This window comes from Urocampus carinirostris, chromosome 5, assembly GCF_059441175.1.
Source record: "Urocampus carinirostris isolate Australia breed hairy pipefish chromosome 5, RoL_Ucar_1.0, whole genome shotgun sequence".
NCBI lineage: Eukaryota > Metazoa > Chordata > Actinopteri > Syngnathiformes > Syngnathidae > Urocampus > Urocampus carinirostris.
Window position 1 is genome coordinate 33587770 of NC_142353.1, and position 24580 is coordinate 33612349.

General features: G+C 38.6%; 1 protein-coding gene across 1 annotated transcript in view; it reads left to right on the forward strand.

Annotated features, from left to right (window-relative positions):
* The first annotated feature begins 929 nt into the window (after positions 1 to 929).
* Positions 930 to 24580, forward strand: part of kntc1 (kinetochore associated 1) — a 42477-nt gene continuing 18826 nt past the window's right edge. Inside the window, exons 1-34 of the mRNA XM_088336505.1 lie at positions 930 to 1157; positions 4991 to 5111; positions 6155 to 6270; positions 7297 to 7375; positions 7554 to 7631; positions 7715 to 7749; positions 7827 to 7937; positions 8577 to 8670; positions 9659 to 9711; positions 11197 to 11312; positions 11678 to 11732; positions 11824 to 11922; positions 12610 to 12656; positions 12853 to 12918; positions 12998 to 13073; positions 14282 to 14407; positions 14514 to 14680; positions 14767 to 14878; positions 16051 to 16194; positions 16266 to 16322; positions 16758 to 16829; positions 16947 to 17066; positions 17441 to 17584; positions 17662 to 17757; positions 18624 to 18727; positions 18824 to 18923; positions 20637 to 20771; positions 21161 to 21280; positions 21551 to 21623; positions 21906 to 21973; positions 22050 to 22294; positions 23605 to 23777; positions 23865 to 23965; positions 24294 to 24438. Of these exons, the coding sequence (XP_088192631.1) occupies positions 1029 to 1157; positions 4991 to 5111; positions 6155 to 6270; positions 7297 to 7375; positions 7554 to 7631; positions 7715 to 7749; positions 7827 to 7937; positions 8577 to 8670; positions 9659 to 9711; positions 11197 to 11312; positions 11678 to 11732; positions 11824 to 11922; positions 12610 to 12656; positions 12853 to 12918; positions 12998 to 13073; positions 14282 to 14407; positions 14514 to 14680; positions 14767 to 14878; positions 16051 to 16194; positions 16266 to 16322; positions 16758 to 16829; positions 16947 to 17066; positions 17441 to 17584; positions 17662 to 17757; positions 18624 to 18727; positions 18824 to 18923; positions 20637 to 20771; positions 21161 to 21280; positions 21551 to 21623; positions 21906 to 21973; positions 22050 to 22294; positions 23605 to 23777; positions 23865 to 23965; positions 24294 to 24438 (3577 nt within the window). The 5' untranslated portion in view covers positions 930 to 1028. The remainder of the gene's footprint in view (positions 1158 to 4990; positions 5112 to 6154; positions 6271 to 7296; positions 7376 to 7553; positions 7632 to 7714; positions 7750 to 7826; positions 7938 to 8576; positions 8671 to 9658; positions 9712 to 11196; positions 11313 to 11677; positions 11733 to 11823; positions 11923 to 12609; positions 12657 to 12852; positions 12919 to 12997; positions 13074 to 14281; positions 14408 to 14513; positions 14681 to 14766; positions 14879 to 16050; positions 16195 to 16265; positions 16323 to 16757; positions 16830 to 16946; positions 17067 to 17440; positions 17585 to 17661; positions 17758 to 18623; positions 18728 to 18823; positions 18924 to 20636; positions 20772 to 21160; positions 21281 to 21550; positions 21624 to 21905; positions 21974 to 22049; positions 22295 to 23604; positions 23778 to 23864; positions 23966 to 24293; positions 24439 to 24580) is intronic.

The window sequence follows — 24580 nt, forward strand, 5'->3', positions numbered from 1 at the left end:
GTTAAACTCAGCCAATCGCTGCCCTTAATATTATTGCATTTAAATAGAAAATGGTAAATGGTCTGAATTTATATAGCGCTTTTCAAGTCAATGAAGACCTCCCAAAGCGCTTTACAATGTGCTTCACACTTACCCATTCACACACACACACACCGATAACAGTGTCAGCCATGCAAAGCGCCTACCTGCTTGTTGGGGGCACTCAGTGTCTTGCCCAAGGACACTTCGACATATAACACAGGGGGATTACCCTTATTAAACTATAATAAACCTTACTAACACAACATAGCACCTATTTACTCACAGCACGGACTATTATTACACCACCACCTGATCTAAAACCTACATGACGGCAAGGAAAAACTCAAAATTTCAACATGAGGAACGTGACGAAACCTTGAAAGGGACCGCACATGAGGTAATCCCTCTTCTATGATGACCATGTCTTCATTTTATTTGTTTATCTGTATTTGTACAGCACCTTATGTTCTCTTGAAAATGTTCACTCTGTATCGTTTTTTTCCATGCTAATTTTGTTTGTATTTGCAATGTTCAATAAAAAAATTTAAATGCGGTGTAGTGCTTTTGAGGAGTGATCTATCTTGCTAACTATAGATCTTTGTTTCGGCGGAAATATACTACTGAGCGTTTTTGCCCTCATTCAATTGTCAAAGGCAAATATTTTTGTCAAATTTGACACAAAAAGATATGTTAACTGGGATTATATATTTATTGAATTAATAAAAACACTATTTAAAATAAATTTGTGTCTAAATTTGGGATTCTTATCATATATTCTTTGGAAATTATACCTGCATTATAGACTTCAGGGATTATTGTATTATTATTACGTCGCCTCCGCCCGCCAAATTGGAAGTTTGATGGCAACGAAGTCTTGTTATTCTTCTTTTCAGCGAACAATTATCATGATATGATTTTTAATTAGTTCTTCTTTTTCCATTTTTATGGGCGAATAACGCGTAATGAACATGGAGCTACAGTCTTAGCTTCCCCTCTAAAGTGCTGCGATGTGGAACGACGTCGAGCTTTTGGTCAACGACGACTCTGGCACTGTCCGTTTTGGCAGTGTGTCAGCGGAGAAAAATGGCAGTAGTTTGTACCAGGTGGACACTTTAGTCAAGGTGTCTTCGAGCGAGGTAAGATACTGGGCCCGGGTCCTTGTTGCATGATACAAAACCTCCCGTATCAGCATCGACGTGCCAGGCATAGGCTTACCTCTTGGGGGTCCAATTCGCTATATGTAAAAAATAAATGTATAAGTCAATAAAAACCTTAAACTATAGACTATTTTCCAAGCTTTAACCCCTTAATGTTCCTGTAAAATCCCATTCCAAGACGTCCATCCATTCATCCATCCATTCATCTGCACCACTTATCCTCAGTAGGGTCGCGGGGGTGCTGGAGCCCATCCAGGTTATCATCAGGCAGTGGGCAGGGGTCACCCTGAACTGGTTGCCAGCCAGTCGCAGGGCACACATTGACAGACATCTCACTCGCTCATTCACTCCTAGGGACAATTTGGACTGGCCAATTAACCTGAAACACATGTTTTTGGAATGGGGGTGGAAACCCACGCAAGCACGGGGAGAACATGCAAACTCCACACAGGAGGTTCGATCTCATGACCTCAAAACTGTGCTGCACACGCGCTAACCGCTGCGCCGCCGTCCTGCCCCTCAATCCAAGACGTACCCTAAGTAAATGGAATGTTGTTCTGAACCGTCTGGAGAATATGGTCAGTTTTAGTCTCTTTTTAGATAAACACTATTAGCATGTGCGGCACAGTTCAAGTCATGGGAACCTCCTGTGTGGGTTCAAATCCAGCTCCAGACTTCCTGAGCGGAGTTTGTATGTTCTCCCCGTGCTTGCGTGGGTTTCCTCCGGGCACTCCGGTCTCCTCCCACATTCCAAAAACATGCATTTCAGGTGAATTGGCCGGTCCAAATTGTCCCTAGGTGTGAATGAGCGAGTGAGTTGTCTGTCCCTGTGTGCCCTGCGATTGGCTGGCAACCAGTTCATGGTGTCCCCTGCCCACTGCCCAATGATTGCTGGGATGGGCTCCAGCACCCCCCGCGACCCTACTGAGGATAAGCGGTGCAGCTAATGAGATGAGAACATTGAGTAATGTCAAGGTTAAAACTTGAGATTGTATTAAAAATTAAGAAACTCCTTCAGGTAAGGAAAGAAACACACTCTGAGTCAGCGATTGAGTTTGGTTGCCCTTTCATCGGAGGTGCATCCCACCTGAGCTGTACCTTAGATCTGATTCCAAGATCGGCTCAGAGAGGAATCACCCGACATCTGATAACTACTTTCTCATTTGCTCAAAACACATGTGTTAAACAATACATCTGATTAGCTTAAACAAGATCACATGATTACATGAAATGATATAATGCTGGTCGTTAGGTGTCACTTTCATTATAAATGAGAAACAAAAGTGGAAGTATCCGGCCAGCTGCCCAACTGACCTTGGAAGATAAAGATTGGACCTCCTGTTGAGAGAAGAGCTAATTATTTATGATAAGCTTAAACAATGATGCTGTGTATTTCTAAGGAAGCATAGATAGGGAGGAGAGGGACATAAAACTACAAACTATAATTTTCTCACAGTAATCTGAGTTGGAAGGTTTTTATTCTCACCTGCTTATTTTTTTTTGTCAATCAAATGCCTGCAGATGAGAACATGCAAACCCCGCACAGGAAGGCTCGTAGCTGGATTTGAACCTATGACCTCAAAACGGTGCCAACCACTCATCCGTCGTATTTTAAATCGTTTTTTAACAATTTTTTCAAATTTAAGATTGCATCATTACAAACGAAATTGGCATTGAAGTTTGAACTTTGTACTGTTTTATCATGAGAAAAAGTTACAAATTTTCAAAGGAACAGACTAAAATACAGAGAAAAACAATTTGAGTGGGAGGTGGCTAGAGTCAAGAACACATTCACATTTCTGGGAGATTGATTCAGAGGAAGGGATTCCCAGCCCCCTCGCTCAACCGAACTGATGTGTTGGGAGTCATTAGGTGACCAAACCCCCCAATCCCAACCCCTTATGCTGAGCGCCAAGCAGGGAGGCAATGAGTACCAATGTTGTGAACCAGCAACCTCCGAGTCTCGGGGCGGGCGCCCTACCCCCCCAAGGCCACTGAGCTGGAAAATAAGTATAAAATAAAGTCAAAGCTCTTTAATAATGATAACAATAATTACATGTTTAACTCTATACAAGGGTCAGATTCGTGAACATATATCATTTTGTATTGCAAATGTTTATCGTATCCCAAGATTTAACCAAAAAACAAATTTTTAGCAACATTTTGAACGGTGGGTTTCCGTTTTTAGTATATCTTTTTATTGGATTAAAGCATTTGCTACATATAAAATGAATTGTATTGCTCTTTCTTTTTTGTGTTGATAAGTCCAAATGTAACATGATCATTTGATAAGGTGGTAGGAAAGGAGTATCTTACATATTTGCAGGTGTATAGCATACAGTTTTATGTATTTTTGTTTATTGTGAATTTAACACTAGGATTTTTGTTTTTGTTTGATAATATAAAATGTTCCGTTGTTTCGTGCATTATTTTTCTATCGGACCCAAACCTCAATATTTGAATAAAGAGAAGGAAATTAATAATGCCTTTAAGAAATTCGAGTTATCGAAAAAATAATTGACCGATTCATGGATTACGAAATCAATTGTTGGTTGCAATTCCCAGTTGTAAAACGTAATGGGGAAGAATTTCCCTGCAACTCAAAATGTAAGGTACATATTACTGTTAGAGTTAGTGGGATCAACAATAATAATAATTATAACGACAATTAATCAATTACTATTGTTATACTTAACAATATGATAATATATTATCAGTAAATGTTAAATTGATAGGAATTCCTAATAATTATGTAAACTATACAATAATGATCTTAAAAATCTAATGAATATAGTAATAGTGATAATAATGATAATAACAACAACAACAGGGCAGCACGGCGGCGCAGTGGTTAGCGCTTGTGCGGCACAGTTCATGTCATGGGAACCTGTCGTGGGTTCAAATCCAGCTCCAGACTTTCTGTGCGGAGTTTGTATGTTCTCCCCGTGCTTGCGTGGGTTTCCTCCGGGCACTCCGGTTTCCTCCCACATTCCAAAAACATGCATTTTCAGGTGAATTGGCCGGTCCAAATTGTCCCTAGGTGTGAATGAGCGAATGAGTTATCTGTCCCCGTGTGCCCAACCAGTTCAGGGTGTCCCCTGCCCACTGCCCGAAGATGGCTGGGATGGGCTCCAGCCCCCCCGCGACCCTAATGAGGATAAGCGGTACGGCTAATGAGATGAGATGAGACAACAACAACAATTATTATTAATATTATTATTATTAAGTATCAACTAGCACCAGACTACCAAAAAAGTCTTACGTTCTGCCCAAAAAAAACGTTTCATCAAACATCCCTTTTTAGACAATACAGTATTCCGATTTTGTATAACTGCAAACTCTGGAGCTGGAATGTAATTTTAGCGCAGAGAGAGCATAATGGGCATGATACCTGCTATCGGTACTCAGCCATCCCTCATAGATATGTCAATTTTAGTGCTTTCTTCTGTAGTTTGAATTTAATTTTAGAAGTACCGTAATAATATCAAGTAGTGGAATTTGTCACCAAGGGTCACCAATCTTTTTGTAGCTTTTTTCAAATTATTTTCTAGTAGCCGGTCTCCGCTAAAACATAATTCATCCACAAAAATCTTTTTAAAAAGACTTTTAAACCTGTCAATATGTTTAAACAAGAACAACAAAATAATTTTAAATCAAACACTAGGAAAAAACACTTATTGCCTCTAAGAACAAGCACAATTTTGGGAGCCGTGAGCAAAAGGCAACTGGGTAATTGTTGATTAGTGACTTTGAAGTATTTAGTCTCCTTCATTTTCCTCCAAAAGACAACAAAATTGAACTTTTTCTTGCAGGTGGATTCAGAGCCTCAACTGTATGCCATCAGTGGAAGCAACTGGAGTGTGCTTGTCGCCAATAAGACTGTGGTTTTGCTCGAAGAGAACTGCCAAAGCGTTCTGCTGCTGCTTCACTTTGGTAGGACACTTATGGTGCCGAGTGAAAATATTGGTACCTCAAATACTTTTGGTCATTTCGCCACATTTCAGGCTTTAAATCTAAAGCTAAAAAACTGAAAATATTTCCTTAAATAGTAAACAACATGTGAGACACGATCTGGAAGTATGACCAAATTATTTCAACATTTTAAAATATATTCACGATGAAAAAGCTGCTGTTGTAAAAATATTGGCCCGTGTTCTTTTACCTCAGACATTGGATACCAGAAGTTCCCTGATGGCTTCTGAATGTTCTAATGTCAACTTAAATGGCTATAAGTGACGGTGTGAATTAGGTCTCAGTTAAAATGCACATACTCTAGATGGAGCACAGGGCAATTCTAGCAGAAAATCTGTTGAAGTCTGCAAGAGACCAGGGAATGAGGTGCAGGTTCTGTTTACCATCCAACAGGACAACGACCCTAAACATAAAGCAAAATCGACAACGGAATGGTTTACAACGGACAATGTAAAGGTGTTAGAAAGGCCAAGCTAAAGTCCAGACCTTAATCCTATAGGGCATTTGTGGGAGGGTCTGAAAAATGTTCACAAAGGGTCACCATCAAACCCTATGGAACTTGAGCTGTTTTTTTACAGAAGAATGGACAAATATTTCTTTCAATTTTTGCAAAACTTATATAGAGATACCCAAATAGACGTGTGGCTGAGTGTGGTCGCAGCAAAGGGAGAATGAAGTAATAACTCAAAGGGGGCCAATGTTTTTTTAATACCTACCTTTCAATTTTTTGTTTGTTAGCACCATACAAAATTTTGGATAAATTGTGTCCCTCACGTTTTTGCTTCTAGGAAAATACCTTGAAATTTTCTTGACTCAGTTTGAAGCCTGAAATATGGCGTAATTTCGAAGGCACTGTATATAAGGTCTTTACATAAGATATTTGTGCCTGCATTGTTTAAAAGTATTTTGATGTTGTGATACCGGGATGATCGTTTTAAATTAATGTTTTAAAATACAATTTTGTTCAGTTAATTTTTTCTTTCGTGTTTTTTTCTGTTTCGCAGATAGTGAAGTTGATGCTATTGATGTTTGCCTGAATGGAGAATTTGTCCTTGTGTGTGAAAGAAACGGAAACCTGCACTTAATCTTTGTTCCACTCAAGAAAATACTTCTCACAAAAGTATGCATTCTTTTGTTCTTCTAACCATTATGAACGAGGTAACTGCAGGGTTCACACGGGTGCCTGAAACCCTTGAAATTGCTTGAATTTTGATTTCATGGTTTGAAAGATGCTTGAATTTTGGGTGAATTCCTTGTAAATGGTTTAAATTTATTCTGTTTCTCATCAGTCTGACCAGGTAGACCACGCATTAAATGAAGAAAAATAAAACATGTTTGCTAGACGAAAAAGGAGAAGTTTATTTGCGCGCGTCTTAGAAATGCACTAACTTGCATATGTATCATGAATAAGCAGACTGAGGCTGCAATGATGACACAAGCCAAAATATGGAGGAAGAGAGTAACAAAGTTATTAATTCCATACAGCTCCCTTAATCTTTAGAAGAATTGTCTTTGCTTGGCTTGCACCCACCTTAAAGCAAAACAAACGCATACAAAGAAAATAAAATAAAGGCAATAAGTAACACAAAACACACACAATTTTTTGTACCATGGCCAACCCAAATATCCAAACACCCAAACAAGTTAAGCACCTTGGCACCCAAGTTGTTCATGCTTCGTCCCTTCAGATAAAACGGGACGCAAGAAAGCGGCCATGTCACTCGGGTCAGGGTGACACAACACAACAGCAGGCCCCGACAGTTTTCACTGGTTTACCCCTGCAGTGTCATACAGGTGCCCTATTCAGCCGAGCAATTTTTAAGTTTGCAGAATTCAAACTGTCCTTCCCCAAAATAGAAATACATTGGCATATTTTCTGTTATAAAGTCATATATTCTACCTTTTCAATCTGATATTTTTTATCACTGTCAGCTTTGAAAACAGAAAAAGTGGTTTTATTGTCCTTTTCTAAATTACGCGCATCTTATCCGTTGTCAGAATTGTGCTCTTCTAAAAATTGCAGCTTGCCAAACAAAATAAATATCAATATTGAATGGGTCCTACATACTGTTTTTAATACAAATTTGCATTCTTACCTTCATTACAATGTTGGTAAAATATAATTATTCTTTCATGTTTTGCACAGCCTTTTGTTGCCAAACAAGGCAGCGGCGATGTAAAAACGTATTGTGCACTCATCACAGAGGAGAATGAGGCTTCACCAGGTAAAAAGCATGTTTAACAGGGCCAAAATTACGAAATAATTTAAATCTCATTTATTTGTTTAGCATTTTTCATGCAATACAATGCTGTATCAATTAAGACATACAAGCAATGCTTTAATTTATTTCTTGTTTAGAGTTTTATTTTGTTGTGTTTATTTGATTGTTGTTGTGTCTATAGGAGTGTTTCATGTGTTCCTTATCACAAAAGATTGCTTTTTCCACATCACCAACCTTAATTTGGCCAGAATCAAATCAGGTATACCGGACACAGCAATGGAAACATTAATGTGTTCGTCAGGTACATTTATCTTTCTTATTTCATTTGTATTTTTGTCCTAGCTGTTGAAACTATGGACATGGACACACTAAAAGAGGTGAGTTCCGTGGTTTGGATTATCATTTGATTGAATGGGTAGAAAAAAACGAATAACATTGTATGGAATGGATGCAGCTTCAGAGTATCATCAAGACAGACTCCTACTCTACAGAGGAGTACCACAAAAAATGCTGCAGCAGTGCAATTACCTTCTGTATAGCCAATGAAATCCATTTATTGATTGGGGTAAGTGCACTTTTGATTTCTTTTTTGATACATGAATATAGTGGAGTGAACAGTAATAATTTACTATTGTGGACATTTAATTGTTGCCAAAACAATTGAATTCCATGGTAAGTGGAAGAATTGGCTACATTTTACCAGATCACAGGGATGAATGAAATAGACTGTTAAAGAGATATTCCTCATGCCTGTTATGGTCAGTATTTCAATTTTGGCACTATATTTTCTTCTCATTGTACCTGTAAAACCACCTCCCCCCAACCCTAAGCATTAACCCACCTTGAAGCTTTACACACAGTGCTTTGTAGCACTGATTAAGTAAACAGAAAATAAATGGTAATACTGGGTGGAAACTTTTGTGCCTGGAGAAAGATGGCCGTCACCAGGTGTACTTGCCAGAAACACACCACAGGAAATGGTGCCCCTACCACACTAGTGGTAAAGGGATCCACCCATTCACCCACCCACCCACACGTATGCACTCCAGCGTTTTTTTATTTAGCTCTCGGATTGTTTTTTTTATGCCTTGATTCGTGTGTTTTTCATTTTGTTGTCTTTGTTTTAATCTATTTCTCTATTTTTCTTAATATTCCCCAGTCTTAAAACCTTCAGCAATAATATACTCTGTTTGGAACTCAACAGGGAAATAAGGAGAATGCAGTTACACACTGGACCATCGATCCTCATCAGTCCAAGATGTGTTTAGCTCAATCAGTGGATGATAGTTTGATACAAGGTGGGGAAATGTTTCATATTGCTTATAACCTTGACATTTTACACCAGTTGGAGAAAGATGTAAAATTCCAAATGTTCTACGGTAGGGGTCTCTTGGTGACCCCAAGCACCAAGGTTCCTCCTAAGGACAGCTAAGGTGCCCACGGACTTGTTCTGAAAGTAGCTCACCAGTGCTGGCTCATTATGATTTTTCTTTAGTTCTTGACTAAATATATTTAATCCCACTTCCAGTATTTAACCTGGTAATAACCTAGTAACAACATAGTAATAACATGATATTAAGTTATTTTAGAAATGCATTTTTGCGCTATATAGTCAAGTCAAGTCACATTTATTGGTATAGTCCTAAATCACAAAATGACTCAAACGACTGCACAGGCCACAATTACGTCATCCCCTGATCTGAAATTGACATGTAGGCAAGGAAAAACTACAAACCTCAACATGAGGAAAAGAAACGTTGAGGAGGGGGGACACAAGTGGTAATCCCCCGTTCAGGGTGACCAGGCTCCAATAGATGTTGCATTAGGCAAGAAAACACCAAACAGCACTGTGGACTGAACTGAACCCATTACGGAATTTTGAACCTTTATGGTAACCTCCACAAGATTTCACTGCTTGTTCAGCATCTTGTGCCTCGAATAGCGACAGGTGCGGCCTGGATTCCACACCGCATGAATATTGTAGACAGGTAGAGTAATAGGACAAATAACAGTTGCAAATAGTGTTATTTCTTCTTTCTCATAACCTCCCAAGGGAGAATCAGAGGTAAGGAGCGCAGAAGAGGATGCTAAAGAAGAAACTAGATCAGGGTGTGTGGTGCAGGCAATAAAATGCTCTATACTACAAAAACAGTGTGAATTCAATGAATTTAGCATAGTAACAAAAAGCAGCTCCCAACTTGAAAAAGGTTGGATACCTCTGGTCTGCAGCATATAGCTGTGTTAGAACTGCTACTGAAAAACTGCTTCCTGTCATATCATTTCAAGGTGTCAAGAAAATGTTGGTGAGGGGTCATTTTCTGTACATTTTGGACACACAGGTAAGTTTAATGACACATACTTGTTGTATTTATTTCATGGGTTATAATATCCTTCCCAACTCACTCATTGTAAAATATATATAGATATATATACATTGTTGTTTTCCAATCGATTAAATTGAATACAGACGCTCCCCTACTTACAAACCTGGCTATCGTTCATAAGTTTAAGGGACACCTGAAATGACGCGCCCCACCTTCAATTATGCATTTTTTGGCTCGTGCAACTTATAGTCTTGTAAACAAGGTAGATGCAGTAAGTATTACACTAAGATTTGTTGAGCAAAAATAGGTGAAGTACCCAGTTTATTTTTTTAAGTAACTTGCAGGGAAAGTATTTTTTGGGGGGAATGAAGGTTCTAGAATTGGCTTTATTATCATTGATAACCACAAAGGACGAGATTAAACAAGGCAGTCCAGGATAAACATGAAATAAAAGACATGGGCAAGATGTTTTTCACATTGTTGTGTGCTTTTAACAAATAAGGTAAAATGTTACGAAAATACTCATCATTCTTCAAAGTTATCTCCAACAATAAATGTATTCCTAACCCAGTTGATAGGCTTATAGTTTAGTAGACCTTTAATAAACACTTAAAATAAGGAGAGAAGAAGTCAATGCATTTTGAGCTTGCAAGGAGAGCATGAAAGGCCTGTTAAAAAACCTTCAAGATAAATTTTGATCCGTTCTAAAGGTCCTCCTCTGAACTTTTCTTTTCGTTAAATCCCCTAGGTTACAAAAGGCAGATCAGCCCCAAAGGGTGTGTAAAATCAAAGAACAGTAGCGCGATTGGCCAATAGTGACAGTGATACACAGTAAACAATAGTCTAAATAACGAACAACATTGAGCCAAAATGATGAACAGTAGAGCACAAAAATAATAACATGAACGAAAAACCCTGGCATCTAAAGCAATCTCCTTTGCATGGTTCCAATTGTAAAATCAGAACCACATTGTTCATTATAAGCAAGCAGAATAAAAACAAATCAGAACAAAAATTAATGATTAACTTATCAATAATAATCCCTGATAAAATTGGAAGGCAAGTCTTTTATAAACCTTTTTACATTTTTATGATTACTGGCACTTACAGAACATAACATGAAAGGAAAAACAACACCACATTGCCATCGGGAGACAGAACAATAACAAGCTTGCCATGTAGACAAGACTATGAAACATAATGCAGGCGCGCTAACTAGTTGTAACTGAACAAAAACATAAAAGACATTTCAATATTGGTTGGGACCCAACTCAAACTGGGCGAACGTAAAAGAACACAGGAAATATAGCCACACGTTGATAAAGCAATAACTGGAGTGCTGTGATGGCAAGACCATACAAAATAGTATATCTCTTATCCTCATAGTTTATGACTATGTTTTGTGTGGTTTTACATTTACTGAAAGTATGCTACAAACATTTAGACAACAAATACATGCTTTAGATTGACAATTAAATCTCTTTACGTTGCCTTTTCCAGGCAGTCCTGAGCCTCTGGGACATTCATTTTCTGGTCATGGTGCACGTCTGGTCGAATGTCACACTTCTTGATTTCGAAATAATCACTGACTGCGGCTCTGTGACCCTGGCAGAAGGGTAGGTGTAATTCCACTCATGACAAAAAATTGAAGGGATTTTGGATGAAATTTCAGGGAAAAAACGGAAATGCAATGAAATCTTTATAGATGAATTATTTCTTTGTATTTACTGCGTGTCAACTTTTAGATAACGCGTTTCATTCTTCCTACTTTTTTTTCAAAAATACTTCTCTGAAGAGGAACTAAAACACATTTTTTCCTAATTTAGAAAGAATTTCAACTTTTTTGGGGGACTCAACCAATTTCTCTGCAAATGTATTTAACCTGTAAAGTCGCAGATTCATCTTAGGACTTCACCCAAAAACTGTAATATTTTTTGGTTTAACTGTGAGAGCAATTTTAACTCATTGCTATTAATTTAAGTCAAGAAGAGGACAGTGCAAAGTTGATCACCCTGGAGAAGCAAGACGAGAGTCAGGTACCATTATCAGTTAACCACTGAAGCCCTTTGTGTTACTCAACATACTCAAGTTAAAAAAATGATGTGAAATGATGATATTTATTTTTAGAATTACTCAATCAGGATCCGAAGTCTTACTTCCATGACAATTTGCTACTGCCTGGATGTCTTCTCAGTATCCTGCCTGGTCCAGACAAAAATAAGCATGGTGAGAGGTCTGCACGTTTTCCTTGTGTGTTTGTGACCCTCGTCGACTATTTGACTATGAGAACTAACTTTCCGTTCGGACATTTATTTTCAGGGTATGTACGGGTGCTTAAAATCATTGAAAATGTTTGAATGGTAATGTTGTGTGTTTAAGGTGTGAAAAGTATTTGAATTTTGGATGAAGTGCTCGTAAATACTAGAAATTGTTGCCATGCTTCTCAACAAGTCTGCTTAAAAATGATGCTGGCACTGCTATCCGGTGGCTCTGCTTTGCCGTTGCATTTCTAATACTCTCGTGCAGCTGGCATTAGTTTGTACGGCATTGCGCCCAAGAATTCAGGTACACAGAGTTCTATGAAATGTGTACTATTGCTAGGATTACGTTTCAATTATTACGTTTCAATTATGGACATTTATGATTAGCCGTGCAAAAAAATAAAAGAAGCGTTTCTAAGTAATAAATTGTAAAGGGAAGAACTTCCTGCGACTGAAAATCTAAGTCCTTAAAAAGTGCTTGAATTTAGCCATGAAACAGGGGTTTGAATCCTATATTTTTCTCTGCAAACTATATTAACATCACTGCTGTTGATCATGATAAATATGACGTCACGTGCTAGACAAAAGTATTTGGACACGGCTGAAGAAGTGACTTATTAGATTCTAAATTATTTTGCCTTTTTTTTTTCAGGACACGATTTATTTTGTGGAGGGGGTTCCTACTTCTCATTCGGAGAGGTAATGTTTTCTCTTGAGCTGGCTTTATATTCCCGCGCCCAGTTTTCTGTCAACATTCAATCATTCACGGAAAATACTTCATTTGGCAAACAGTTCTCAAAAAGTGAATTAGTGGGCTATTTGTGTAAGTTGTGATAATGGTGTTACTACCGGTAATTGAAACTTGTTTTTTGTATTTTTTCCACCTTGGCTGCAGCAGTCAAGGCGAATATGTTTCTTCCGTTGTCATCCGTTGCCTGACAGAGGCTTTGCCTGATAACAGGTAGATCTTTTCTTTATTTATTTCATATATCATCGCACCATTTTGAATATTAAAAGTGTGATTTGTGCTCTTTAACCAGGTTGAGCAGACTTCTTCACAAACACAGATTTGAAGAGGCTGAAAAGTTTGCTACTCTATTTGAATTGGATGTAGAGGTACCTAAGATCTTGTGACACTGATCATCCTCGTTCAGGGGTCACCAACTTTTTGAAATGCAGAGCTACTTTTTCGTCATGTATTAGCGTGAAGGTTTATTTATCAGGTTAATAGGCTTTTCTAAAATGTGGTATTACTATAATCTTCATACGGTTTACAGATCCCTTAAGCCCCAGGTTCTCAGGGCACCACTTCTAAATTATTTAGGTAGTCGATTAATAGACTTGAATGTTGCACCCCTAGTCTCGTATCTCTTAATTACTATGTTGTTATAATGTTATTACCAGGTTTTAACTATTAAGGGGGAAATGGGCTCAGTCAACGACTCCAACATCATGCCAGTTATAAATTGAATTTCCTTGAAAATCACTATGACTCATGACTGGGAAAGTATTTTCGGAACCAGTTAAAGGCTCTTCAGCTGTTCTTGAAGTAGGCTACCTGGTGTCCACTGGCACTATGTTGAGGACCCCAGTCCAAGTGAAAATATACTTGAAAATACTGTAGTTTCTACTTCTTTGTTTGCACATTTCATAGTTTGTTTAGCAATTTCCGATCAGTGGAAGTGTTAAAGATTTTAGGTAAGTTGAAAGTAGAATAATTTCTGTATTTAAGTATGTGTTAACAATGCGCAACTGAGTTCGGCGAGCCTTTATATAATAAAAAAAAAACTCCAACGCGTCTCTCGTTTTATCTTCCTTTTAGCACAGACGTTCCAGGACTCTCAATACAGTAGGAAGCATAAAAGGGGGTAGGAGGGGTGGAGAGTGATCTTATGCTTGTTTCCAAGTTTCTTTTGGTTAACGTAGCCTGAAATTGATAAGAGTAAGAAAAGGCCTGTTTGAAATACAGTCCAAATGCCAACCCAAACCCCCAAAAAGATGAAAAAGAAGAGTTTATCTTTATCAGTACTTGAGTAATGAGCTGACTGAGGCTGCGATCATGACTTTAATCCAAGAGATGGCGGCAGACAGTAGCTAAATTTCAAGTTGCGGACACCACCTTTAAGTAAGGGCAAACTGATATGTATGTTTCAAAGTAATTTCTGGGAAAGAATGAACTAAATAACTTGTGTAATACAACAATAAATTCATGAATTACATATTTTAACCCTGCGTATCAAACTTTTATTGACATTTTGTTTTGTTTGTGTTTTGTGAAAAATATGGGAAAACTGTTGTAATTCCCAATTCTGGTTTCCTTTTAGTTGGTTTACAAGGTGAAGCTGAACTTCGTGCTGGAGCAGCTTGCTTCAGCTTCTGTCGACGGCTATGGACAAGACACATGGGCAGAAATTGTGGAGGAGGCAAAAATGAATCTGATGAAGATTGCCGTGAGTAACCTATAGTTCAGAGGAAAAAGCTTCTGCACAAGAGACCACAAACATAAATCCCCAAATTCAGTATAGACATGAAGAAAAGTCCTCCATTGCGTTCTAGGATGAGAACTTTGTGGTGGATTACTGCCTCAGGGCACCGTGGCCGAGCTTTGACACGGCGGAAACGATGCTGAGTTACGCCGCCACGCGTTCTTCAGTCTTCCAGATCCACGAGGCCTTGGCCAGACTTGCGACATTCTGCAGCCTTCACGGCCAGGACAAATTCAAGTAAATTCTTGTTTTTGAAATGATAATGAATGTTGATGGATTGGAAGATTGAGTGGCAGTGATGATCTATTTTGGGTAAAATATAGCGGCATTGCTTGGATTGAGTTCCTGAACAGCACGGACATGTTTGGAGACATTCTGAGCCACCTGAGTGATGGTGACTGGTGTGGTGCACAGCTCCTCTGGCTGAAATATGAGGTAAGGATTGATAAGAGGTGGCAAACTAGTACAGTAGAGGTATGAAAATCTGAAATCGCCACATTTTATTTGTGAGGCCTCGGGAAGGGGTGATTTGGGGAACCGGAGGGGTCGTTTTTGCTGACTCAGAGAAACCCTGGTTGAACCTGAACGTAATAACGGACATTTTAGGGCCGGGCTCGGGCATGAGATCTTACTTCTGTTGTACAGTGAACCCTTGGGATACAACATTAATCAATTTCTTAGGTGGGGGCCGTAAAGTGAAATTGCTGCATGGTTGGGGATAGAAACGTATGGTAATCAGCCTGCCTGTACCCCAGATGTAAACATTACAATAACAAAAAAGTATATACAGTGTTTTATGGGTGCTTGAACTCCTTAAAAAATGCTTGAATTTTCATGTTGTATAATCAAGGTTGGAAAAGACCTTGAATTTTGGATAAAATGTTTTTAAATGGTTAGAATTGTTGCTGTGTGTTCCAGCAGTATGACTCAATAGACAAGAAAAAAAATAGAATCCGCTTAAAAACCACACTGATGTGCCTGCTCTGGTAGCTTCACTTTGCCATTGCATTTCATTCCCTGTGACTAGCAGCAGCTGGCGTTAGTTGGTTATGGGGTTATGTGAGGCATCATCGCCCCCTACGTGTCGCACCCAAGAGGACAGTAAATGGTCTGCATTTAGAGAGCGCTTTTCATGTCAATGAAGACCTACCAAAGCGCTTCACAATGTGGTTCACACGTAGCCATTCACACACACTCACACACCAGAAGGCGACAGTTTAAGAAACCATGATTCTGGGTACATGGGATATGAGAAAAAAGGCTTTCCAAGTGCTTTTAAGAGTGTTTGAATTTGGCACGAACCTTGTATACCGTAAGTACTACATAACATGATATACGTGTATATGGTGAAATAACATTCAATATAAATGCAGAATTTTACATGTCAAGTAAAAAAATGTTTTTTCTTTACCCTTTGGTGTGACAAGAGTTGTACAGTGGAGTTAATGGATGGAAACAGAGGGGGTGGTTTGTTTGGAGACTCTGTACTGTATCAAAATTAAAACATGGACAACAAGACAGACAAGCATCTTATGTGACAGACTGGCATCCTAGATACGGGTCTACTTTACTTAAGAACTGAACCCTGTTCTGTTTTTTTTTCCAAGGGCCTGATTGCAAACAACTTCACTGAGAGCAGCCTTGTGGCCATCCTGAATGCCATTCCAGAAGATATACCATCCCGAGACCTGTGCCGCTGGTTTAAGACAGTGTTCCTTCCGTTTGTCCAGAAAGTGCTTCCAACTGTACAGGTTGCGTCACTTCTCATGCACAAAATCGAAAAAGAATCATTTAATGTTAAAGTTTTTTTTCTTGATTGTAGAAAATCCTAGCGAAATGGATTGAGCAAAGGGCACGTAATCTTGAGCTGATGGAAAAGGTACATGTCGGATCTATCACCTAAATCCTGTAACAAAGCATACAATGAGATACAAGGAACGTCAATTTTAACTCATGAGGGGAGTGTGATCAGCTGAAAGCCCGAACAACTTTTAGCTCAGACGCTCAGGTCCCCCTCTTAAATTTAAAACTAATCAGCTGTAGAAGATTACAGCAAGCAAACTCCCACACTTGTCATTGATAACAGGGCATAATTGCTCCCCTCAGGCCAAGGTTTTCTGGCTCAAGTGGGTCACATCTTCTCAGGACGTTTAAAAAAGCAAGGAAAATGATTTAGTTATCCTTTGTTTAGTGTTTTATTTGTAAAAAAAAAAAACGTTTTTTTTTAATATCTATAATAATCCTAACCGTGAAAAAGCTCATTTACTCAGCAAGACACTTTGTATGATGATTAAAAACTGTTTTGCTTTTCCAGGCTGAATGGCCTCAGAACGGACTGATGTTAGCAGAGCTCGGACTGCCATCTTTATTGTCCTGTATGGAATTTGTAAGTTAATTTTACTCTAACCCTGTACTTACCAGGGCTATATATAAATTTGAGATACACAAATGGACCATGGTAAATCAAATGCACGTCATAAACAATTTTTTCATTTTATTTTAGGGTTGCAATTACAGCTCGGAAGAAGTCGAGAACTTGAGGACCTTGGTGTCAAATTTGCAGCAGCTGTGTGATCTCCATACCAAATACAATTGTAGACTTTCTCTTTCACTCTTTGAGAAGGTTTGTTTTTAATTAATTCTGTACTGCACACACACACACACATACACACACCAGGAGCACTATATTCTGAAGAGGACTTATGCTGCTTTTGAGGAAAGATGAAATTTGGCTTTAGCCCACTTGGATTATCCCAATTCTGATTTTATTTTTTTGTGTGACAAATTCCTTCCAAATAGCCATGTGTTCCTATTTCAAATAAACACATTATTGTTGCAACATCTAAAGACATTTAATTTGTTTTTAATACTGTATGCATGATGTTTTGGCATTCCGGGCAGAAATGTCTTCCTTTTCACTTTTCTCAATTCTAGCTTTAGTCTTCAAAATGATGTTTTCTTGTGTAAAGCTGTATTTAAATGGTATACACCCTCTAGGGAAACGTGCGCAGTGTCGTGTTCCTCATGCTGGATGAAGTGATGGCTCCGGAGCTGGTCACCTCCACAGTGGAAAACAACATCCTTCCTTATGCTGAGGAGCATGACCTTTCTTTGGATGAGCTCCTTTTGCAGTACATTAAGGTAATACAAGCTGAGTGCAAACTGATAAGGCACCAATGTCATTTTTAAAAATAAAATCTATATTGAATTTATTTTAGGATATGCTGGAACGTTGCAGCTCCCAAACCACAACACTTTTCACTTCATGGGAAGCCAAAGCAGTGGCTGTGCTGGGATGTATGGCAAATAAGGATGTGAGTTATATTATACAAACAAAACATTTCAGGGAAGTGAACTGAAAAATAAAAGATCTATTTCGTCCCTACCTACCGCCAGAGGTGGTGCTTCAAGCACTGAATGTTACCTCCATGCATGTGTTGTGTTGAAAAATGTCCCTCCCGTTTGAAATGTCCCCCTAAGCGGAGCACGCATACGTCACTTTTAGGATCTTTTGCTGCCAGAAAGAAATGCTTTTCATTGTGAGGAGATGGGACCAGAATGAGTAACCCGAGTGAATTTCATGGATTTGTGCGATCGAAGACAGAGAAAGATTTTTCATGCGTGCGAACATTTTTCGACACAGCACCGTCTTCCCTTTCGGCCCCGCTTGTTTTGCTCGTCGTGCAGGTGACGTTTTACTGTCCCCCGTGGTGCGCTTACGGCTTTGCAGGCGAGGTATTATTGTATTGTACAGCTGTTAGTGTGCAAATAGTTTGTTTTCTTTTGGGAAATAATGATGATGTTTTTTTCTTGTGTGCTGTGCCTTAATGAAAAGCCACAGACAAACACAATGTGTGAATGATAACATAATTGATGTTCATGACATGTTGGGTTAAAAACAGTAAAGAAAAAGAAAAAAAGATAAATTCTACTGTCATGACAGATTGTGTAATGAAGGAACCAAATACAAGATACAAAAGACATCTTTTGCTTATGGCAAGGAAAATTAATTAAGAGCTATTAAGAAGGAATTCAATATTAATTGATAGAGCAAAATAAGCATGGCTCATTTGAAATGGCTGATTTTATGGTCGGTGGGTAGTATAAAAACATAGTAAGCTACTAAAATATTCCTCCATTTGATTAAATTAAGTAAGCCTTCTCCGTGTCTTGCTCTCAGCTGAAAGTGGATGCTGTGTTAGAGATCACGCAGAAAGCTGTCTTTCCTTGGAGTAACGTGGTAGAGGAACTCGTTCAGCAGTACCTGAAGATGGATGGACCAAAGTATGTCTCAACTCTAGCTACAGATAGGAGTACATAGATATTTATACCTTATTTAATTCACTTTTCAAAGTCCTCACTTTTGCTTTTGCCTGACAGGCAGCAGCTTTTAAAGGAAAGCTACCTTCTAACAGAAATACGCAAACTTCTGCGGAGCTACGGGGTCCGTGACCACTACTCAAGCCCGAGGCAAATGAAGGTATATTACACTGAATTTTTGCCAAAACTCATTCAATATTAGACGTATATACAGTGAAGAAAAAAAGTATTTGAACACCCTGGTAATTTGCTATTTCTTCAACTTGGAAATCATGGAGGGGTCAGAAATTTTCATCGTAAGTGCATGTCCACTGTTAGAGAGAGAAACTAAAAAGAAAAATCCAGAAATCACAATGCATGATTATTTTACAATTTATTTGTGTGGTACAGTTCCAAATAAGTATTTGAACACCTGTGTATCATCTTGAATTCTGACCCTGAAAGACCTTTTAGTCCACCCATTAGAACTCCACCTGCATTCCATGTGTCATCCTGAATCAGATGCACCTGTTTGTTGTCATAAGCTTTATAAAGACACTTGTCAACCCCATACAATCAGTAAGACTTTAATTTGTAACATGACGAAGACCAATGGCTGTCCAAAGACACCAGAGACAGAATTGTACACCTCTACAAGGCTAGATAGGGCTATGGGCCAATTGCCAAGCTGCTTGGTGAAAAAAGGTCCACTGTTGGAGCAATCATTAGAAAATGGAAGATGCTAAACATGACGGTCAATCTCAATCGGAGTGGAGCCTCATGCAAGATATTACCTCGTTGGGTTCTCAATGATTCGAAGAAAGGTGAGGAATCAGCCTGGAACTACACGACTGGAGTTGGTCAATTACCTGAAAAGAGCTGGGTCCGCCCGTTTCCAAGGTTACCTTAGGTGATACATTCAGACTCATGATTTGAAATCATTCATGGCACGAAAGGTTCCTTTGCTTAAACCAGCACATGTCAAAGCCTGTCTTAAGTTTTCATATGACCATTTGGACAACACAGAGGAGTCATGGGAGAAAGTTTTGTGGTCAAATGAGACGAAAATATAAATTTTTGGTCATAATTCCACTAAGCGTGTTTCGAGGAAGAATAATGAGTACAATCTGAAAAAGAACACCATCACGACTATGAAGCATGGGCGTGGTAGCATCTTATTTTGGGGGTGTTTTTCTGCACATGGGACAGGACGAGTGCGCTGCATTAAGGAGAGGATGCCTGGGGATGTGAATTGTGAGATTTTGGGGAACAACCTCCTTCCCCTCAGTCAGAGCATTGAAGATGGGTCTTGGCTGGGTTTTCCAACACAACAACAACCCGAAGCACACAGACAGGAAAACCAAGGAGTGGCTCCGTAAGAAGCATATCAAGGTTCTAGCACGGCCCAGCCAGTTTCCAGACCTGAACCCAATCGACAATCTTCGGAGGGAGCTCAAACTCTGTGTTTCTCAGCGACAGCCCAGAACCTGACTGATCTAGAGTAGATCTGTGTGGAGGAGTGGGCCAACATCCCTTCTGCAGTGTGTGCAAACCTGGTGAAAGACTACAGGAAAACGCTACTGTACCAAATATTAATATTCATTATCTCAGGTGTTAAAATAATTATATCCAGCTGTATAACACAAATAAATCATTAAAAAATCATGCATTTTGATTTTAGGATTTTTATTTATTTATTTGTTTGTTTTTTAGTTTTTGTCTCTCACAGTGGACATGCACCTACGATGAAAATTTCAAACCCATCCATGATTTCTAAGTGGGAGAAACCGCAAAATAGAAGGGTGTTCAAATACTTCACTGTATATATGCAGTAAATAATGCTAGAAACCCTGAATTAATTTTCACATTGCATCGTATGTATTGTCTTTCTTAGGCGGTAGCCCGGTACATTTTGAAGCAGGATTCTCCAACATGCCTGCAGGACGCCATGGCTCTAGCAGAAGTGTGCAAAATTCCAAAAATTGATATTAATTATTTATTTCTCATTCAACTTATTAGCAAAGGCCAGGTAAGTGTTTTCATTTGCGGTTTTAATCTTTTTTTTTTTTTTTTTTTTTTTTTTTTGAGAGGAGTTTGTGTTTTTTCTGAGGGGCTGTTGTTTTTTTGGGCAGATGAATATTTGGTTTTAGTTTTGATTATGTGGTTTTGTTTGGGGGTTTTGTTTTTTAATTATGTTTTTTCTATTGGAGGGGGAAAATATTTGATGTTTTTGTGTTGGGGTTCTGTTTCTCATTTTATTTTTATTTTTTTAGGGGGTAGGGTCTTTAGTGTTCATTCTTGGTTTTTTCCTGTTGTTCTTGTTTTGGAGGGTTGGGTTGGCTTGATAAAATGTTGAATTATTGATTTAGTACAAGTATTGGTTTGCTTTGTTTACACAGTGATATCTTTTTTTGACAGAGCGATTCTTGTATAAGTATGCTGGAGAGTTTGTCTTGCGAAGAAGTCGCCTGCGTGATGGAGCGTCTTACATCCTGGGCAATGGTTAAATTAGAGGATAAAGACAAAATGTCCTACAATGTGAGTTGAGTCTCCAGAACATGCAATGAACCCTTTCCGTTTGGTGCCTTAAAGCTGCAAATAGCTAACATTGTTGAAAGAAAATGCGCTCTAATTTTTTTCAAATTAAATTCACATGTTGTCAATATATAAAATGCATACTGATAGGTGATGTGGTAAAGGGATTACCAAATTCTAAAGCATACAAAATAAAGATCCATTTATTCTGCCTGGGTCAACGCCCAACTGTTTATACTCAAAGTGTGCACTATTTTGTTTCTATATTACTAGCACAAGAAAGAGAAGATGGTGATTGCTCAGGTGATGGTGGAGGCGTTAAAATATCAGCATGTAATGCAAAAATGTAAGTATCAATTTTCCTCAATTGTGATAATGGCATGGCTGCTTTGCTTCAATTGTTTATAATACATCAGATACACTTGATAAAGTCATAGAAAGTTATAGAAGTAGAAGTACTCATATTTTTGCATTGAACTTCCCATCTTTGAAATAATGTAATTATCAAATGTGGTTGTCACCTTTGTTTGAAAATGTTTAAAATCACTTAATCTGTCTTTTTATTTAAGAAATGAATGACAAGTTATATTGTAAATTTCCATCACATTTGCTTGAATGTCAACTTCAGATGATGCTCTCATAAGCATGGAGTGTGAAAACAATCTTCACGTCTTCCAGGCCATTGCTCAATTACAGGTGAATGCCACACACTAATTTTCTTGATCTAAAATTTGAGTAAATCCATCCTGATGCTCTTGCTTTTCTACTGAAGGATTTCGATGTGTTCTTCTCCCTGGCCAACTACAAAGACCCCAAGATCCAGAAGAAGATCCGGGAGCATCACATTGCGGCATACGAACGCACACGCGACCCTCACTCATCCACAACCGTGTCCACCGAGGCCGGTTTGCGTCGTCTGGCTCGGTTGTTGCAGTGCAGTGAGCAGGAACTCTGGTCTGACCTGGCCCTGCAAGCTTTGGAGGCGGGCAATGTCCAAAAAGCCCTGCCTATTCTCAGGTAGTATAGTGTTTTATTCTCTTTAAAAAATCACATTGTCGAAAATGTTATTCCCTTTTTTATGATCAAAAGCGATTACATTGTGTGCTATCAGCGTGGAGTAATTATAACTTTGCTTACCGTGTCGCTGGGGGACTTCTGACTGTTTTTGTCTGAGTTGATCAAAGGGGGTTACCTGCCATAGTGTACAGCGTTCCTTTTTTGACTTCACCTCATTTGAGGTATGTCACTGTTACTTTTCCTCTCTTGTTTTTTTGCTGCTGGTTTTGCAATTAATGTAATATTGTCCAGATAGCTCCCGGTTTAGGTTGGCAGTCAGCTACCTGACCCCCCTGCCGTGCTCATAATTTTTTCTCCGGGCTGATTTTGTGTTTGTTGCTGCCGTGGCTTGCGGTTATCCTGGCTGTTACTGCATGTTTTCAGTCAGCAGGCCTCCCGCTTTTTTCCGCGGATCGGTCTCGGTTCATCCTCTATAGCAGCCTGCCGTGTCCCGGCTAGTTTACTTGAGTTATTTTTGCCAGTTCGCCCCATTTCGGCTGCTCGCCATTTGTTGTACCACTGCTGCACCCACCAGCGACACAACGCCTCACCATTCTCCAAAAAAAAAACGACCAAAGCTTGTCTTAAAACATTCAAAACCTTTTCGACAAGTTAACATTTAAACCAATAGGGTGACTGGCTTGCTAGGGTGCTGGTGTGCTTCACATGATGTCAGAGCTTAGACAAGACAGACTATCTTCAAAATGTATTATCTTGGAAAATATTAGGAATATGCCACTGACGTAATAATATAGATAAAAAAAAAAAAAAGATTTTGTATGTTTTAGAATTTGGGAATCCCTTTAAGAATCTAGCGCAGCACTCTTATAGAAAGGAGACAAATAAGAACAATGACGGGTCATCAAATGCCTTTCTTTTAGTATCCAAACATTGTTTTATTCGACATTTTTATAAACATAAATTTATTTTAAATAAAGTTGACGAGAGAGAAGCCCAACCTAAACATAATGATTAATATTTTCCAGTTCAAACTCAGACTTGTGCATACAATTTTACCTTATAATGGAGATCAGATTTTTGGGACTTTTCAACATCCTCAAAAATACTTATTCGCTGGAAATAAAACCAACTATTGAGTGATGTTTCCATCTAAACACAAATTTGGGCTGTAAACTTTACAAAATATTCATTTGATAACCTTTTGACTCTTAGTAGAAATTCCTGCTAACCTTTTGGTTTTTTTCTTCTGAAATGTCTCATGGATGACCTGTTTAACTTTATTTTTTTTAATCTCCATATTTCAACTCCAGCGAGCTCTATAAACACCACTACAACGGTGTTACTGGCAAAGTGTTGTTTGTGGCTGCAAAGAGGCTTTGCCATATGTTAAAAGCCAATGTGCCCATGGTGCTGCCCGATGACAAAGACTTGCCAGCTATCATCTACCGCCTCGCCTGCCAGGCAGTCACTGTGTGCGACCCAGGTAAACACTTGGACTTGTGTATGCAATAATCTTAAAGGATAAGGTACATATGAATATGGGTGGGGGGGTTCTATTTTTATTTAACAGACTTGTTACTAGATTGTTTGGAGCTTTGCAAGTCAACACAACTGACCATGGACATCTACCACCAGTGCCAAATAACAGAAAACTACGGCTATATAACAAAGGTCACATTTCATCTCGCACACACACAGGATACTACTGATCTTTTTTGCTATGCCTAAATATAAGTCCTCTTTAAAAACAGAATTGGAAAAATCTCCAGTTTTGACAATTACATCTACCAAATCAGTAAATTAAATTATATATTTTTGTGCATTACTTGCACTGTAAAATGATCGTAATGTGCTGTTTTATTTTTTACTTATTTTGTTTAGCTTGATACATGGATTCAAATCATTACGTTATTCCAATAAAATTCAACAGTTCAATTATGAAAAGAAAATGTTGCTTATTCATCATGCTAAAATAACACGTTTGACTTGATGAACACAGGATATGGGCATGAACACCGAGAAAGATCAGTATTCTCAGTGGTGTTTCCAAAATGTCTTCAATGAGGATTGCATCGTATTGGACCCGGTGTCAGTTTTACCTGTCCAGTATGAACTCACTGAGTGCTTGATACCCGTTTCTCAAGGTAAATCTAAATATTTTGAATAAAATAAATTAGTGTTTACAGTAATTGATTAAACAACATAGCACACATTTTTGACAAGATTATACATGGTGATCAGGATAAACACAATAACTTGGATAAAAAAATATGTATAAAAAGTGTA